Source organism: Sinohyriopsis cumingii, unplaced genomic scaffold (assembly GCF_028554795.1).
Source record: "Sinohyriopsis cumingii isolate HCF-2022 unplaced genomic scaffold, ASM2855479v2 utg001851l, whole genome shotgun sequence".
NCBI classification, from domain to species: Eukaryota; Metazoa; Mollusca; class Bivalvia; order Unionida; family Unionidae; genus Sinohyriopsis; species Sinohyriopsis cumingii.
In genome coordinates this window covers 172068-191894 of record NW_028316071.1, presented here as the reverse complement: position 1 = coordinate 191894, position 19827 = coordinate 172068, and the positions used below count along the sequence as shown (strand labels likewise).

Genomic DNA, 19827 nt, shown 5'->3' with positions numbered 1-19827 from the left:
TTATTTTAATTACAAAATTGAAATTAAACGAGATACGTTGTGGGCGTAATTTTATTTACGCTTTATCACTATGAAAAATGAAATATCTACTGTTTAACAATACCTGTCTCAAAATGTTTTTCAGTTTTGTTAACTTACTCCATTTATACGTAAGATGGGATAAATGTTCTTGTACTTATTCAACATCATAATAATGCACAAGTTTATCTGTTAGGTTTTGATGAAACAAAACAAAACATTCAAACTGGTAAGTTTATGCAGTATCGTGCTGTTATCTCAAAGATAACATGGAAGTTGGAAAAGAAAATGTTTTTTTTTTGGGGGGGGGGTCTGGAAAGTGAAAATAGTTTTCTTGTATTGTTCGACTAAACTTCACTTCTGAGGGTAAGAGAAAATAATACATTTGTTTTTAGAGACAGTATAAGAACTCAATGTATAAAGACCAATTAAGAACTGAGATGCACAAGCTAAATAACAAGCATAAAGTAAGGTCAAGGTAGTTTGAATTTGTAATTAGTGAAGACAAATCGACAAATCTTTTTGTTTTTGTTAAATTTTATACAAACGATACCAAACTAATTAGCTTTATTATTTTATTTCTTGACAGAAATATAACTATAAACCACTTTTTGAAAACAAAGAAAAATCATTTCAGAGATTATGATAAATATACTGTTTGTAAGGAGGATCGAACATGTACTCGTAAATCATTTATTCTATGAATCTCCAGTTAGTAAAACTATTTGGAACTTATTTATTGCACTTCTGTAAAGGAAAATGTAGAATATTGAACCTTAACTTTCTATTGTTGATTTATAGGCATACCCAGTTTCGTTGCTTAATCTCAAACGGGTTTAAATTCGCGGAGCCGAAGATAAAGGGTGATGGAAAATTTCAAATATTACGCCGCTAGTCCGGTAATACACCCCAGCCCCCACCTGTGTTGACACTGCTGTCGATATACGGGTCTGATGTCACATGTTCATTAAAATGTGCGATTTTGCTACATTCAAATCTTTTCGGAACACATCTGCGTAGATTTTAGACACTTGCCGTTATTTGGTAATGGCATATCTAGCGTGAAATTCAAATTTGCTACATGACAGAGGGTTGTGCTATTCCGTGTGAATTTACAAGTCGTCAAACATAGGATTTGATCCAGAAGTAGCATGTACATATCACCAATAGAACACGTCACCCGACGTTAGCCCAACAGCATAAGTGTATAAAATATACACCGATGTGTGCGGAAAGAGTGTCTGCAGATTATGTAAGGTTTTAATGAACAGGCGATATCATCTCCTAAACCGCTAGTCAGTATATCATTATAGGTCTGGGGCTGATATATGGCCTATCAAGCCGACCTTGACCTCGAAGATAGTATCCCAGATTGGATACATGACATACCTTATAGTGATATGTGTGTGTGTGTGTGTGTGTGTGTGTGTGATTGCTTAAAATGTGATTCTTTTTTATTTATGTGAAATAAATAAATATTCTCATCCTGTTTTAGATATTTGGTTCGAAAGTTATGCTTGGACGTATGTTACACCCACAACATAATTTTTAAAATATCTACAACAGAATAGGAATGTCAGAGGAAACTTGGACTATAAGGCTTGAATGACGTACACAGCAACATAATTGTCCAAGTATCTATCAAAACAGAGTGGGATGGGTCAGACGAAACTCGGACAAACATTCATACAGTCAGACGAAGAGGAAAAAGGACGGGCAAGCAGCGAAAAAGGCATAGATAATATTTGATTAAGTCGTTCAGTAGCTTAGGCACCGACTTCCAATTACGAATGTTTTGTTGACAAATAAGATAAACAATAAGGAAGTATCTTTTCTCACTGCAGTAACAAGCCTGTTCATGGCCTAAAAGATAGTGTAATGGGCTTATTGTGTTGTTGTGGGGTTTAACGCCATTTTTCAGCACACGATAGGCTAAGCATGGCGGCCAGTATTAATGGAGGAGGAAGAACCCGGGAAAACCCCGGGAAGAACCACCGACCCACGAGAAGCTACTGGAAGCTTTTTCACATACCCACATTGTCCGAATCCTAGACTCGAACCCACGCAGACAGAGTTGAGATGGCAGTTATCCGTAACGGAGAGCGCTTTAAACCCCTCGGCCACTCGGGGCCCCGGCTTATTGTGTAACCGGATACCTCGTCGAAACATTACTTCACATTTTAATTAAAACCACATTTCAGTGAGCGAGCAATCATGAGTTGAGAAGAGTAAATATCTACAAGCCGTAGAGAGTGATCACGGGCCCATGGGCAAGAAACTCCCAATTCTCTCCTAGTTCTTGTTCAAACAAAACTTTTCTTTTATAAAAATTTAAAAAAGTGTTGCTCGGCCCGGGCCCCCTACGGATCCGAGCCACGGGGATATATCCCCAGTTGCCCCTCCTCCCTCTTGTCGGCCCTGAATGTTTAATCCACTGTAAACATGCTGTACCCAGTATTTTGTCCGTAGTAGCTTGACAAATTATACAGTTGTTTGTATTAAACGGGCTAGACAATAGTTAATTATTGCTTGTGTGTCTGCCGAGGCAAATGATGCAAAGAGCCAGGCAAGAGGTGCACTGTCGTCCCTGGGGTCTCCGTCCGGTCAAGGGTATAAGGTTTTTGTGCCGAAAGGTATCAAATTCGTCGTCTTGTAACCTGGATAATGTCAAAATTTGAAATATGCATGTACTGATAGTTGAGGTAATATGATAAAGTTGGTTATTAGAAAAACACAATTATTTTTAGGATTGGCATTTATGGGTATTGCGAGTTTCGTTATTATTTAGTACCTAATTAAATCAGTTACTGCATTTTGCGGTGGGCCCTGATGGTCTGGGCTTATGACAGCCCCATACTGGTTAAGGTGTTGGGCGTATCTATGGATAGTCTTTTCTCCTTCCAGTAATTACTGCATGGTCTGGTCTTTTGACCACCTCATATTCGCGATGGTGTGGGGGCATATATAAATTCTGGGAACTTCTCTCCTTTCAATAATTGCCACTTTGTGCAGCAGGTCTGATGGTCAGGGCTTTGGACCACCTTAAATGTGTGTGTGTGTTTTACACAGCTTTAACAGCTTGAGTCATGTCGTTACGATGTCTGCAATGTGGCAGTTTATAGTGATGTCTAGCATTGGGGCGTCATGCTGCAGAGATGTAGCATATCCCACCCAGTCACATTATCCTGACACCAGGCCGACCAGCCATAACACTAACCTCTTAATGGAGAGCGCCCAACGAGACATCTAATAGTACCATTTTTATCAGTCTTTGGTATCGCTTGGCTGGGGTTCAAACCCGGAACCTCCTACATCAATTGCGGAAGCTTATTTCTTAATCGTATGGGGGTGCAGAGATTAAAAAAATGGTACTGCATAGAAATAGAAAGGTTGTTTTTTTTTTTTATAAAAAAAAATGTTTGAAGAGTGATCCTGTAGTAGGATGGTTTAATAAATATATGGAGAGATAAGTAGGCATATTGCTGATACATTTGTGGGGGTAGAAGTACTAAGTTGTTAATCGATACATTTATCGGTTCTGGTAATTTGTCTTATTTTTGTAATTTATTGTATTTTTAAGTGAGATGAATTTAGGTATGCTCCTGCCTGCCCTCTATCTGTGGTGGTGTTTGGGATTGTTTGCACTCAGCATTTCTGCTTGTTGTTGTTGTTGTTCAAGTTCAAACACTCTGAGTAAGCGTGGGCGTGGTGTGTAGTCTAAAATTAGACACACACACAATTTTAACCAATGAAAATGAACAGAATGATAAATGCTCCGCCTATCTGCAATATAAATATGTCTGTAATCGCATTATAAACGATCGCTAACACGTTTACTCAGTATCGGAAAGAGCATAACAGACAACGTTCACGTTCTTTTGTTTCTTTATAGGAAAATGAAATTGGCAGAAATAAAAAACGAACAGAGTGTATCACAAAAGTAAGTATAAATAGACCATATAGTGTTTCTGCCACCGAAACATAATTCGATGTAGTGTTTGGTCAAAAGCGTTCGATTTCACTTGATATAACCTTGCTTGCCCTGTGAACAGATTTAAAGTATCATGGAGTCATAGTTTTTGATGCACTTGACCACTTCAGCTATTCACAAACATAATACCATTCAAACATTAATTTTATCTGAAACAATATTTGCTTTAGTAAAGCATCCAGATCCGATTATGATATATTCACTGCAGGGGTGAGTTGGGGCAAGTGCCCTCACTCCCCAATGTGCATCGATAGAAATATGATCTATTTTCTCAAAAATTGTGAGCAAACCATTCGTCATGTCTTCAATTAGCCGACAGACGAGACGATAATACGCAGTTGCTGAAATTTGACCTGGATCTGGCCACTTGCATTGCGAGTCACATGACTATACAACTCTCGCAAGCTCGACGTCAATGACAGCAGGGGGTCATATAGTCACGTAATATCGACAATAAACACATTTCCTAATTTGTTGTACATATAATTTGGATATATGACGAATGCTATGATCGCAATTTCTGAGAAAATAAGTCATATTCCTCTCGATTTCAGAGGAAACTCGGACTATTTCACAATGAGCAGCTGATTGTGTGCCTATTATTGGAAGGGGGGGGGGGGGATTTGGCCATATAGAGAAAATATAGTAAGACTTATAAGGACTTACTAGTTGGAAAAAGAAAATTAGCGAAAATTTTTTTTTTTTTTTTTTAATGAAATGTGTCATTGTCTCAATTTGCAAATGATAATGATTTGATTTTCCAGACAGTTGTCGGATAGTATTAATTGGTGTTGACTCTAGTGTAAACTTCTTGTGTATATTACATCATGATTGACGCGTTCTCTCAAGTGTGCCCCTGCTGGAATATGTATTGACACTGCGTCAAAACAGAAGATGGGATGCGAGCTCAACAATCGTAAAATAGTTGAGGTGAACGGGTGAAATTATAATTAACATTAGTCCCCTGAGATCAAAATAGGACTCTTTTTGCAATATACCCACTTGTTCATATCATAACGTCTTACATCGATTTATTGGTTTTTTTTATGTAAAAGCTTTCTTTTAAAAAAAATTACAAAATCTCGCGTCTGACATTATTTTAATTCTATTAGGTGAGTAAAGGCACAACAACATGTATAAATTGCATTTTATTCTATTATTCGGCCAAATATGCCTCAACACGTACATTTTTAAAAAGAGCAAAAATTTTACGATTTTGTTAAATATATTGTTCAAAATTTTAGCTGATGCGCATTGCCAGAAATTCAGTTTTGAATTAAGTGGGTCGAGCATGTAATACAAATTGGAAGAAGCATTGCCAGCACAGGCACTTAATTCTGTGGAAACTAATGTGTACACTCACCACAGAATCAAGTGCTTGTGATTGCCAGCATGACGGAAGTAGTACATATAGTTCGTGACGTCATTAACAAGGCTCGAAAATATGTTACACGCCAAATATATATCGACTTTTTGACCAAACTCGGCACATCATATAATAAATTCATAACTTTTAAACATTACATATGTCATATTAATAGATCTCATCACCAGGTTATGTATAAACTTCCTGATTTGTTATTTGGAGTGATTGTGAACATGAGTGATTGTGAACATGATTAATCCTTTCATATTTTGAGGAGTGTTGTTAAGACATTTCTTGATTGATAATTTACTACTCGGTTTTCAGGTACAAGAATACGTGCAGTTGAACCAGTTTATAGTAACACAAATTTATCTTCTTTGATTCGGCAGGATTATGTTTATTTCGGAATAAATCAAGGCAAGATGAATTCTAATGTTCAATCAGGAATGATTTACTGGCAATTAGCCTTGATAGAAAAAACGTTTTTACTATTTTTCTTAATACACCTAAAGAACTTACTAAATAAAGGCCTTCTGTAGCGTGTTCTCAGGTCGACTGAAAATAGAACAAGAGGCCAAACTTTTAGGAATATCTTACACTTGGCAGCTCATATAGGCACTCTTCTACAAATTTCAGTCTAAGTGATATACTTACTTGGCTGCAGTCTTTATCCTGATGGATTAAAAGTCTGACACCAGCAAATGGACGCATTTTCATGTTCAGTGACATATATTTCAGTTGGTTGGAATGTGTTGGAAGCCAGGAATGTCAGAATCGGATTATGTTGAAGTATGTTTCTTTAACAAAATGAATAAAAATATAATATCGATGGTGTTTAGATAGATTCATTTCATTTAATATACTTGTGATCCTTTTAACCAATTTCAGCTTTCCCAGCTTCCATCACATTTCAACCCACTGTAATGTAGTTTATCCAAATTTGAAAACATATTAGTATGCTTGTGTTAGAATTTGAATTTATTAGAAAAAAGACAACAGAGTAAGTAAAGTCGGCCTAAATCAACATGACTTTATTTTATGGAAAAGCATCAATATGTTCTGCCAAGTGTGTAAGATATTCCTGAAAATATGGCCTCATGTTCCAGTGTTAGTCGACGTCAGAACATGCTACACAAGGCTTTTACTTACACAGTAAGACGTTGCACTAATTTGGTAAATATCAAGCAAGGCGTCTTACATTGTAGGACTAGTGTAAGCAATGTCTGACTAAGTCTGGATGTATCATCAGTGTTAGCAAAAGGTTTTATGAAATTTGAATATTTAATTTGGTAATAAAAATCAATTTTATTCTAAATTCATGTATAAATCAAAAATGGCTCAGGCAGGGGTCAAGCTAGAGTTGACATTTAGTGAGAAGTGACTTCTCCTTTTGGACAGAGAAGGGAAAAGTGGGACCTGAACAGGGAGAGTTGGGAGCAAAGCGAGACACGCGATATATGTATATTTGCATTTAACATTCTTTTTAAGCAAAACTTTATTTTCAAGCAGAAAATTTTCTGAATTAAATCTATAAACACATTTGGTGCATGTTTAAAAAGTATCATATTCAGTGTATTTTGGCAATATGACTTAAAAGAGAACAACAGAAGCTATACATTGTAATGAATTTAAACTGAGTAACTAGAATACAGCATTGTAATTGCAAGTTAGTACAAATGCTTGATCAACTACCCTTAATTAAGAATTTTTTTAATTCAGAACTTCCTCTGCTATTTATGTTGGACACAAGAATTGCTCAGATGTATGTTGATGCAGTAATTTACAGAAAAAGCATGCAATTTTGTTTGCCAAAAATTCTCAGCATAAAAGAAACCCAATCTATCAAGATCACCATGGCTATTTCTGCATTTTGATTGACAGATGATTGATAGAGATGTTACAAATATAATAAAAAAAATAGATTGATCATTCATAACTTTTCAGTCTTGTTTCGTAAATAGGAAAAGTCTTCACATACATTTGAGATATGAGATGTATGATTGACCTCGAAGCTGCAGATGTAGACAGTTAGGATTTTTAAAAAGCAGTTACATTGTTTCTTGCATTTTGCTGTGATTTGTCTTCTTTTGTATTTAAGGAAAAAGTTAATGAATTTTCCTCAGATTTTAAAGACTGTTTCACCACATTTGTCAGGAATAAATTGATTCCAAGTCTGCAGCATGATGCCCCAGTGCTAGACATCACTATAAACTGCCACACTGCACATAGCATAGTGATATGACTGAAAAATTGTTAAAGCTACGTTAAAAATCTTAATCACACATACACACACACATATATTTAAGAATGATTAAGTTTTTTTATACATTGACATTATTTGATTTTTTTGTTATTAATATTATTTGTATTATTCCAGGCGACCAATGAATGTTGGCCGTGCTTTCCGTGCATTACTTCTTCAAGCATTGCAAGAGAACCGTTTTGTCTATGGTGCAGTAGAGTGTGCTTACGAGCTTAACAGGTAATACACACCTTATTATATACCTGTGTGTGCAAATTATTATTGGTGAAATATTTTCATATTTTTTAAAATTCATATATATTTAGATGTTAAAAAAAATAATGTGAATATTTACACTTAAAAAAATAAAAGATTTCCAATCATGTCAGAGACAGTTTTTATTGCGTATGCCTATAGAAGTTATACTTGCAGCAAGAAAAACGTAATTTTTTTAGCTTGCGTAAGAAATAGAAACAGCATTACTTTTAAGACATGGAAACAATTTGCTGCAGATATTTGATACAGGCTGCTTTTTATGAAGTTTTGTTACTCTCTTTTGAGATTTTATTACTCTAACAACCATGACAACAATGTAAAATATTTGTGTGCTGCATCATTCAATTGGACTTACTTTTATGGTTAAATAAGGTATAATAGTTTTAAATGTCAAAAATTTTATTAATGGCAAAACATGGTTATCCCACACTTACCATTGCCTCAAAATGCTAATATTTTTTTATATTATCAGCCAATACATGTGATTGAAATTGAAGTTAATTTATGAGAAGGGGGTTGGCTGATGATGAATGAATTTAATCTTAATGAAAACCTACTAAGCAAATGGAAAAAAAACCCAGGCTTAGTCATGCAACACAATTATTTGATGTTACCACCACAATAAGAAAGGGGCATTAGTTTGGTTCTCCAAAGCTGTCTTTTAGCGGTGACTTATCTGATGGATTGTTTCATTTTCCAACTTGAATGGAACATGATTACTGTGCTATGAAAGTTTCCTTTTAGCAGAAAAAAAGTCTATGCTTACCAACGCTACCAATGGCGGTTTGAATTGCAAACTAACTTTTACCTACTTGGGACATACTGAAAAGTAAATATGCTTCATCATTCGTTATGTTATTGTGCTATTATTTTCCACTGAATTCATACCTATGTGTCAAAATTATTGAATATTTTAAATCTGTGTGTCCATATTTTTGATGAATTACTTGTATTGTGGATTCAAGGTATGTGATGAGATTTGCGGGTGAGTACATGGTGTTGATACTCAATTCATGCTATACATTAGACATGCATATATGAACAATATGCATGTGTATGTACCAATGTGTGGTTCTCTGAATAAAGTAAAATATTATATATGCCTTCTCAGTTTTCACTACAGGTGTGTTTCTCATTTAATATGCATCAATTTAAGATGGTAACTGTGCAAATGAAGTACATATCTTTGTGCCTGCATTTATTACCTACCCCTGCCCCCAGCCAGTTTTGTGGAAGTACCTGCATCATTTTCTTTAGCTAACTGACCTGGTTGTTTATAGCATGGTTTGGTCTATAACATGGTTGGGTTCTACGGCTCCCAACTACCGTATTATAACAGGGTCACATTGTACCATGATGCCAAGGCTACCAAGGAGATGAGGCTATTCATAGGGAGATGAAAACACAAACAAATTAAAAAGTTTCACATTTTTGCAAGATGTTCCACCTTCATTTAACTCGATGGCCAGATATTTATTGTTTAAAAATATTGGATTTAATTGGGGTTTTAAACTGCCATTGTAGCGATCGTAAGCATGAACTTTTTTGTTGCAAACAGGAAATTTGCACGGCACAAAAATATGTTCCAATCACTACAAAAAATGAAACAGTGCTTTATTTAAAGTTTGTTGCCAACTTTCATTGATCAAAGATCTTTGGCTTGCTTTGATGAAGGTTCATGTGTTATTGAAGGCACCACTAAAGGTGCTCTTTGAAGGACCAAACAAATGCCCATTTGTTATTGATGCAGCAACATTAAATAATTGTAAAACATTGATAGAGACAGAATTTGTTTTCATTTGCTTAGTGTATATATATATATATATATATATATATATATATATATGACCTTTAGTAGAAAAAATGCTTGACCTGTACATGTATTTATATAGATATAGTAAATGTATGAATTGTGTAATTTGAAGCACCTGTTTACATGGATGTAGAAAATATGATTAAAAGTTTGTGCTTGCTAATTGAACTTTGAAACTTTTTTGTGAGGTGGAGTGGGAACATGTTGGACAATTTTGGGAGTTGCAGGAACATACTTATCAGTAGGATCAAGGAAGCTAAATATTGTAATTTGTTATGCATTACTGAAGACCGAAGTAGGGCTGAAGATAACAGGAAAAACATGTCTGTTTGCCACTTTTTGTAGAAGCTTAATTTCAGGAATAACTATTGAGCTTATTATTTTGTCACAGACATCCAGAGAAAGTAATGATCTGTGTTCTTGCGGGACCAGCTTCATCATCATCATCATCATCATCGTCAGGTGTCTTCAGCCACACTCAGACCAAGTTAATTGAGGCTTACTGCAGAGAGCATCATGTAAGGATGATCCAGGTATGTTCAATGGCCATCTGGAAAATAATTTCTCTTTTATCTTGTTTTCTTCCTTACACACTACTGAATAAGGTTATTCATTATATTGGGGGCATATTTGTGTTATCACCAGGGAAAAGCTGGCCAGTGCATTAATTCATGTCACATTGCACCTGGGATCCCAAGAGCTGTGGACACTGTGTCACCATCTTCTAAAAAATATAGACTGCACTGTCCTGTCATTTGTTCCATGGACACTTACATTTTGTAATAAATATTTTATCAAAAGGTTAAGTTACACATAAATATATCAGGTTCACTGTGCTATAGAATTTTCCATTCAGGATCATGCTCTCATTTTTGTTAGTATTTACACATTATCTACCAGCATTTATTATAATAATTCTCTACATTTTGCATTGGTTTTGTTTTCATATTTGTAATTCATTCATTAAGTGACAATTTGTGTATATATATTTTCATAAATTCTTTCCTTTTTTGTTACCAATTCAGCCTTTAAATAAATGAAACCTTGAAAATGTTACAGTAGTGTCCATCAAAGACTTTACATCACAGCAGACTACAACAAATCTTGAATGTTATGATTGCCAAAAAATATTGTTTTAAAATAGAAATTAATTCCCATCTTTCAGTTTTTTATCACCTTCATATTTTTGACCATTGCTGGTGCCAATATAAGCATGGATGGATAAAGTTAAGTTCTTTAGGTATTTTTTATTTCTTCCTGTCAAAAAAAGAACTACCGAGGGCAACAGAAGGTCAAGATTTGGGGGACATGGGGCAAACAATTATAGGAAACCCACAATTCCGTGCTCAAGGTGCAACACTACTTCGTGAATTTATTCATCCGATTCATTTTCTTTATATTTCTGTGGCCGTGTGTGAGATTAATTTTGAACCAAGAATCAGCTCTAAGTTGTATATGTACTGTCTTGAGTTAAACTGCAAACAACAAATACACTGATTTGCCATAGCATAATGTGCCCGCAGACCAGGGTCTATGTTGCTTGTTCTACTGATTACTCCTAACAAACTGCACAGACCCAGATCTGCCAGAGTATTATGTGATGGCAGACGTGGGTCAGTGCAAAATGTGCAGTTGAACTCGACTTATGAGCGATATATTGTATTATCCCTTGACATCTTGTTACTTTCATTGCAATATGTCTAACAGCTTATCTGTGGGTCTTTTTAAATTTTAATATAGTGATCAGATATGATGTGCACACAAATGTAAACATTTGCTCCACTGAAGCCAGTATTTAACAACAACTTTTCAAGTGATGCATTATTCCATTGTTTGAAAACAGCTACACCACAAAGTCACATGTTTCAAAACAGCTGAAATCAATATAAAAGTAAATCTTTTTTCTCTCTATAGGTGAATAATCCTCAAAGAATTCTGAAGGTCATCCATAACTTCTGCAATTATCAAGTGACATCTGATCATGATATCTCCAGAAAAACATGTTTGCCAGATGCGGATTCGACAGAATTCAGTTGCCTCCTCATTCACAAGCCTAGTGCCCTGAGTTCTGAAGATGACTTTATAGTCACTTACCATGACACCATTGTCTATTGCAAGGTTTTTCCATATCCAGCTATCGATATTCCAGAGTAATCCAGATGTAAGAATAAAGGTAAATTTACAATAATTAATTTATTTCTTATTCATCACACCATTGTTGCAGATGCAACACTGGTGTCTAATTATCACGGTCTGATTTATGTACCAGTGTGTAATTGTAAAAAGAGGATATCTAGTTGTCGGCTTGTTCATTCTCTGAAGCATAATCTGGTAGTAGATAACATAATAATAACAGCAAATAGAATATTTATTTACATTATATATTGCAAATAATGCTTAAAAATTACTTTTGATCAGATTATGTTCGTTGAAAAAATGGGAAAAAATCTGTTATTTATACACTATTAAAATACTAAATAGTCATCTTTTTGAATTATTAATATTTATATTTGTCTGAGACTTAATATTTCATAGATTTTGTTTTTATCATCACAATTAACAAGAATTCAGTTTAAAACTTGTTTTCATGTGCATCAAGCTATACAGTTTTAATATTGACATTTTTAAATGATGTTAATGAGACTAAAGTAAATTCCATTAATAAATCTAAGTACAGAATATATTAAATTACGATTAATCACAAGCACGTGTTGGAATGATCACAGTATAATGTCTGTTGTAATACTTGTGTTTTCTGTTCAAGCTGCCATATTTTGTTGGCTTAAATTGTAATGCCAGCTGCAAACAACACAGTTTCAGATATTTTGATGTATAATACTCAGGCCAGATCAAAGTCTATACTGTTCATTGTATCTCTGATTTCTTATAAATTGTATGGACCCAGATCTATTTACCAGCAATACCAACTTTTCAAAGTATTTTTTTAAATCACTGGTGTACAGGTTTCTGCAGTAGCGAGTGCTACTCATGAATCATTTGTGTGGTACACGCTATTAAAATGTGATAGTCATGCCATTTTTTTTTTTATCTATCTCCTTAGGTGAGACTGATGATATAAAGAGAACAGAGCATCGTTTGGTATGTTGCTAGAGTCCAGTGCGAAATCTGACCTGGCTGAAGAATTACAGACTTAACTGTCCTTTTGGATTGCACAATAGAAAGACAATTTTCTAACGACAACAGTCCCAATTCTGATATTGCTACATTCCAGTAGAGAACCATGCTCATAAAAATGGACAGCTGCTGTATCTGATTAACTGTTGATGTAGATGGCTGATTAATTTAAGCTAAGAGCTGTCTGAACAATGTGATGAGAAGAATAATTAAATAATCAAATGTGTATTTGATATTTTATAACATGTTTTCATTCATATTGGTATATAATTTAATAATCATACATACATACATACATACATACATACATACATACATACATACATACAAAGGAACAACTATGTCTTATAACTATGCTTTCCTTACATAGTTTCAGTATGTGTGAGAATTTTGTATCCCAAACTGACATTTCATATGCTAGCAATTTGTGAGCATCTTGTTTCTGTTGCCATCACCGTCAATTGTAAACATTTCAATGTAGTATGTGCTTAGTGGTTTCTTTTGATTTTTTAATTTATTCCATCAGCCTTAGTTAGTTATCTGATTTTACTGAAGAACTGTTGATATGCATTTGTCAAGTGTAATAAGTGCAATATTTGTTTTCATCCATCATTTATTACATACATACATACATATATATATATATATATATATAAAACAACGGGTTTTTATTTCTTTACATTTGTCAAACAGCTATATAATGAACATTTGTAATTATCTCAGTTTTTGTATGTATATGCAGTATTCCAGCTAGGAATTTGTTATAGCCAGGATTTGAAGGGGCATTTTATTGCAACAAAGGGCATTTAATATTGGGGGCAAAAAAAGACAATAGCAGTAATGAAATTTAGCATTTAAGGTTTTGGGAAGTGGAAACAGACAAAAGCACATTCATAAGTTTATTCTGCATTAAATAAACAGAAAAACAAGTGGAATAAATAGAAAACAATGCAGATCTATGAACATGTTTTTAATGGTTGGGAGAGAGGAGGTCAGATGTGCAGATTCTAGAAGGATAGTGAGGGCAGAGGATAGAGCACTGAAGGTGGAAGCCACTCTGTTTCTATCTAGATGGATCACTGCATACATTGGAGTAATTATACTGAGTAAAGCATTAAGAAGAAAATTACTCTCTTATTATGCCATTATACACTGTCATTGTCCTTTTACATGTTATTAGTAATATTGATGCAAAATTAGCCCTTTTTAAGGAGTTATGCAACATGTTTTTCTATGCATAGTATTTTCCATTTTAAGTGCAATATTTATGTTTTATTTAATAACTAATATACATACTTTACTTTGAAGTAATTGTTAAAAGATGGGTATGCCATTATATGTTTTGATGTACTGCTTTTTACACAGCTTCTTGTTACTTTGAGTATTATTGCAGTTCACAATCCTAATTTTTTTGTGCTGCACAAAGCTGACATTTTAAGTATAACCTATAGATCTAACATGATATGGCCTACTTCAAAAGTAGTAGTACATTTTGAGAGATCTGGGATTTTTCCCTGTCTTTTTTTAATACAGTTTACATAACAAAGCAAGTACACTGTTCTATATGATTATAAAAGAGATATCGGATCAAGTAGGAGACTTCGTATTAAGCATTTTTGATATTGTTACAACTCTATGGTCTTTAACTAAGTAACAGAAGGAAGTGAAACCAGCAAGTTAATTAAAATCAACAAATAAATTTATTTCTCTAGGTTACAAAGTGAAAATTTAAGAGGAACTTGCAGTATTGTGAATTAAATACTAAATAATCCTAATCATTCTATCACAAGGCCAAACTTATGGAATGTTCCAAATGAATTCCAATGTTCCGAGGTACAAGTAGTCTTGAATAAGTTCATGTATCAGTGATATAATCCAGAATCTGAACATGTTACCACTCAGCAGATTGTATCTGATTTTGAGTAAAATTTGTAAATAGACTGGAATTGGTTGGCCAGATGGTAATTATGAGCAAGATCCAGGCATATTGATGAGGTTGTCTTGCATCAGATGACTGATCCTGGCATGACTCTACGGTCAGATTTTAATGAAACATATTGAATATCTTCAGATATCCAATGAATTTTATTATGAACATGGGCTGCAGATATTAATGAAATTCAGCATACTTAGAAATAGTTCTCAATTCATATGCTCTATAATCAATTGTGAACTATCTTCTTTCTATAAAGAAAACCAAGGTGACAAACTCTGATTATTAAATATTGATACTTGCTTGGGTTACATGGTTCTTCTTGCACTAAAATGCAAACCAAGATTTTTAAAACGATGAATACAAAATGCATACGTTTAACCCTTTACCTCATGCAAACGTCTTTGGACGCCTCTACTCCATTGGCATGGAAGCGCATTTTGTCACCTCTACTCCATTGGCATGGAAGCGCCTTTTGACACCTGCTGTAAACATCAGCCATTTTGAGCTGGTTTTCGTAGCGCCACCTTTGGGGAAAACCCCCTATTAGATACTACATTCATTTCTGCGAATGACAATTATGTGCTGTTTATGCACTGGTCGATATCTGCTATTTAAAGTATTTAAAGTAACTGGGTTGTAATCTCCACTCTCCAAAGTGGTGGTCGCGGATTTCATTCAGTAGTTATGAAGTTTTCACAATTAGAATCACAACTATGAAAGATTCAATAACTTAGGTAAAGGCTCTGATATTGATGTAGGCAGCAATTAGTTTTTATAAATTATCAAATTCAGATGACTTAGTGATGTAGACGCAGACGAAAAACATGTAAATTTCGAGTATGGGAAATGGCAGCTACGGTTGATCATGCAGCCTCACTGACATGGCGGTGAACGAGTTCTCTCAAGATTTTAAAGCACATAAAAAATTCTTCCATGAAAAATAATTACACAGCTATAACAATCGGACTTTAGTCTTAAATTTTTCCACATATTAATAGATGTGTACCAAAAATGTAAAATGGTTAAAATTGCTGTTAAACATAACATACACTACATTGTTTAACAGTTCACAGGCAGGCCTATGCATATGTTGTCGACTAGGTAACAGGTGTTCTATTTATAGTGCGCTGCACTTTGTCTCTATGCTCTATGAGGTAAAGGGTTAAATAAAGCAGTTCATAGCAAAAAAACCTTAGGAATCAGAATGAACAGTTTTGTAATTTACAACAAGAAAATTTATCAAGAAGAATTATAATGTTATAATGAGTTGTGAGTGGACAAAGAGATAATAACTAAGTAAATATTTGATTTGATGCATTAGAGACAATGCACATTTGTAGGCTGTCAAAAACTTTGCAATGTTGTAATTAAGGATCATAATTTTTTTGCACAGTTGTAGTAATATGTTTGCAAGTAATTGTCTTTTTTTTGTAATACTGATTTCGATTCAAAAGAACTTACATGTATTTATTGTAAAAATTGTGTCTAAGTTTATAGAATTTTTTTGCCGATAAAATTATTTCTATAAACAATACCACAATTGAAATTCTTCAATAATATTTGGAACCAGGTTTGATAGGTTTGGTGAAATAGAGTTAACATTTGCTGAAATTGTTGTGTCAAAGTACCTGAAACATTAGTTGACAGTGGCTGAATTGTTGTGTTGAAGTGCCTGAAACATTTGTCATTTATGTTATTGTGCTTTAATTTATACAATCTCCTGTATTAATGGCATTTTTCACTAATTCTTTGAAATTTGTATTTTGTATTTATAGCATTTAATTAAAAAACAACATACTGTATGTGCTTTTCTCCTGAAACATTTTAAAATTTAATTATCAGAGGTAAAGAATCCCACAGCCTTAGAAAGAACCCTGTCAGTTATAACTTCGGTGAAGTCCACATGACTTTGCCATGTGGAATCAGTTAAAGTTCACGACCATAAATCTGTGCATGGGTTAATTGTAACATCATTCAGGGAGGAGAAGACCAATAACAGAAGGGCTCACTCATTTTGATTTTCTATTCTTTAGGAGGGGGCAATGCTGTAGATTGCAGATCTTTATTCAGGTTCTGTATACTTTCAATGCTTTACATTTAAGAACTTTAGATATGTTATGGATGTTTTATTGTTTTCAGTTTGATGACATTATTGTGTAGTTGTATTATTATTTTCTTTTAATAAAGCCTGTATTTGATAATCTCACCATCGCCAGTATTAACTCAATATGTGCATTTTTCTTTTCACTAATATTTGCTTTTTTTTACATTCCATTATATATTGTACATTTGACATCTCAAAAATAAAAAGTGTTTTTATGGTTTTTAATCCCTTATTTTCAACTTTTATGAATTCATTTATATGATTTGAAATAATTTGTTGTTTATAATATAAAAAAGGAAGGAAAAAAGAAGCAGATGAGAGTTATACCTATTTGCCTTGGTGTTGCCAAACAAAAAACACGCTGGTTCAAACCTTTCCTAGATAAAGTGTAATAACCAACTAATATCAGTAACATGAATGTATTTAAAAATAAGCTGTCATTGACAAATAGAATAATACTGTAGTTTAAAACATGGATGGACATAAATAAAGTCATCCATGCTGCATTTGCAGTAGAGGTCTAAAAGACCCCAATTCATGAAACATTCCCAGACATATTTAGTAATTAGAAACTGACATGAGCTCCCTCAAAAAGTTTTGATCTTTTTGGCTTGGGCCTTCAGTTTATATAATTTTTAGAGTGAAAATATCACAAATTAAATTCAAAACCTCAACCAGACCATTACTTTACTGGAAACTGAATTGTTCATAGATTTGTGTAAGAGCATTTGTAGATGGAGATGAATATTTCATGCTGGTGTCATGAAATGTTGTCTCAAAGATTCGGATCCTTTCTAAGTCTCAGTTTTTAAAGTTTACAAGTTCAAATTTAGATAAAGTTAATTGATGATATTTCCTTTCATTCATTGAAACAACTGCAGCAATCGAATCCTACTATTCAACAGTGTTTACTTTGTTTTAGCTGATATTCATTTCAGGTGATCTCTAGTTTTAATCAACTCTCGTCCAGGAATGTAAATTGACCTCTTGCAGTTCTTTCTTGACTTACCCAATATTATATTTGTTTTGACTGTTTGGTATTTATACTATATAACAGAAAGAAACAAAACCAAAATGTTTAGTAAATTTAACAAATAATTGTTTTCCCTAGAATACAAAGTGAAAATTTTAAAGACTTAAAGAATTGTGAATTAAATCACAAATGGTCCTAAATGTTCTCTCATAAGTACAAAGAAATAAAATGTACCAAATGGATTTCAGTTAAACTTGAATGTCCTTATGTACCAATAGTCTTGAATATCTTTGGTTACCACTATGATATACTCCAGAGTGTCTTTGAATGAACTCAGTGAAATTCCAATATAGTGTTTTATTCCAAAAAGTCAATGAGCACTTTGTAATTCAAATGAATAAATAATTCCTCTCAAATTATATCTGAGCAAGTGATTCCGCAGACTGATCATATAACCTGAATGAATAATTGTTTACTAAATTCAATATATACTAATTTCACTTGACCTAAGACAATAAAACTCTCCTAGGGAGAAACCCAGGTTTGGAAGTCAGATCTAAGCAAATGTCATGTTTACTTCTTAGAATCATTACAGAAATTATGACAAAAATCAGATAGGCAATACCCTCAATCACTGACAAAAATGAAGTTCACAATATAGATATACATTAAGCTATTTGATTTTGATGTTCAGACAAAGAGGATCAATTAAGGAGGGATTAAAGAAATGTAGTCATTATGCCTAATTTACCAGAAAGTATTATAAATTCGTTATGCTTACTTTGCCTGAGGGTACTATAATATAAATTATGCTTGTATTTTTACTAAGTGACGTTATAATTATTGATGTTATGAATTAAAAATAGTGAGATCAGTTAAGAAGGGTGTAGTCAAATGTAGTCATTGATCCTAATATGCCAAAAAGTAGTGCCATATGAAGTATTTTTATCGGAACCGATATTTTCGCACAAGCACACTTATTTCATTTTTTTTTTTTATTTCCTCATTCTAATCGCAAAAAGCAATTACAAATAAGACAAACAATCAGTTTAACTAATTACTGTGATGAATATACCGTATAGAGTCGTGGTGTTACAGATTTTTAATTCTTGGTTTTTTTTAATTCATAAAATAGCTAATGGGACATGTGCTGCTAAACCAACACTGCAAGCAGTACCACAAAATTAATGTTTTTACATCTCTTAATCTTCATTAACATGATACCGTTATTTGTCAATATGGTAACAATACTGGGATTCTTCACCGACGAGATTCACTCATTATTTGAAAATTTATTTTTCTGACGCATGTGAAGGAGTACAGCACTTTACAAGTTTTAACAACAGTGACTTGCAGATATGGAATTAAACATAATAAGTTGCACAGATGGATGTCAGATATGAATAGCTTTACATAAATCACATGTAAATTGTATGTGCAGCTGCCATGCGAATAGTCTTTCCCAGTTAAGGTGCTTGGCGGCTGTGCAAATAGCCTCGGACATCCATCATACTGTATTTATTGTATTATGTTAGATAGATCTACTGTGCATATGTACACAAAACACTGCAGAACATAAATGGTAAATAGTTGAAATTATCTAAGATTTAGCTAGCCAACTATTCTGAGCTTAAAAGAAAAAGAAATTTGACATCTTATACATGTGTTATGTTCTGTATCATTGACCATTTCGAGTAGTTTGAGAGCAAAATAAAGTAAACCTCCTATCATTCTATAACTTCCCAACCTTTGCTTGGAGAGACCAGCAAACAGTCATCTACTGATAATACAGGGTAGGATGTAAAAGAACTTGATAGAAATATAATTTAAAGCCTTTATAAACACAACTAACTTCTTTGCCTCCCATCCAACCCCATTATCACCCTCATAAATAAACTACAAATGTCTACCCCTACGTCCCTATCTTACCTATTTTACACAAAACTTCCATCCTGTTTACACAAGGTAGGATG

The 19827-nt window shown here is 33.7% G+C and overlaps 1 protein-coding gene across 6 annotated transcripts; it reads left to right on the top strand.

Annotated features, from left to right (window-relative positions):
* Positions 1-3827: 3827 nt before the first annotated feature.
* Positions 3828-19512, top strand: LOC149771445 (growth arrest and DNA damage-inducible protein GADD45 alpha-like). 6 transcript variants are annotated; one of them, XM_089948447.1, is made up of 5 exons: positions 3828-3958; positions 7753-7857; positions 10098-10239; positions 11621-11879; positions 12768-19512. In XM_089948447.1, exons 1-4 carry the CDS (start codon positions 3915-3917, stop codon positions 11858-11860), a joined length of 531 nt encoding a protein of 176 aa, XP_089804573.1. In that variant the 5' UTR covers positions 3828-3914; the 3' UTR covers positions 11861-11879; positions 12768-19512. The 6 variants fall into 6 exon arrangements, with proteins under 6 accessions (XP_089804573.1, XP_089804577.1, XP_089804576.1 ...); XM_089948451.1 differs by lacking the exon at positions 3828-3958 and adding an exon at positions 4635-4654; XM_089948450.1 differs by lacking the exon at positions 3828-3958 and adding an exon at positions 4805-4939.
* Positions 19513-19827: the final 315 nt, after the last annotated feature.

Bases quoted from the DNA above. Each gene is read 5' to 3' on its own strand.
- LOC149771445 (XM_089948446.1), top strand. From the start codon at position 6,091: ATGTTCAGTGACATATATTTCAGTTGGTTGGAATGTGTTGGAAGCCAG. The intron at 6,165-7,752 runs GTATGTTTCTTT...GTATTATTCCAG, and splicing joins CAGAATCGGATTATGTTGAA to GCGACCAATGAATGTTGGCC. The intron at 7,858-10,097 runs GTAATACACACC...ATTTTGTCACAG, and splicing joins TGTGCTTACGAGCTTAACAG to ACATCCAGAGAAAGTAATGA.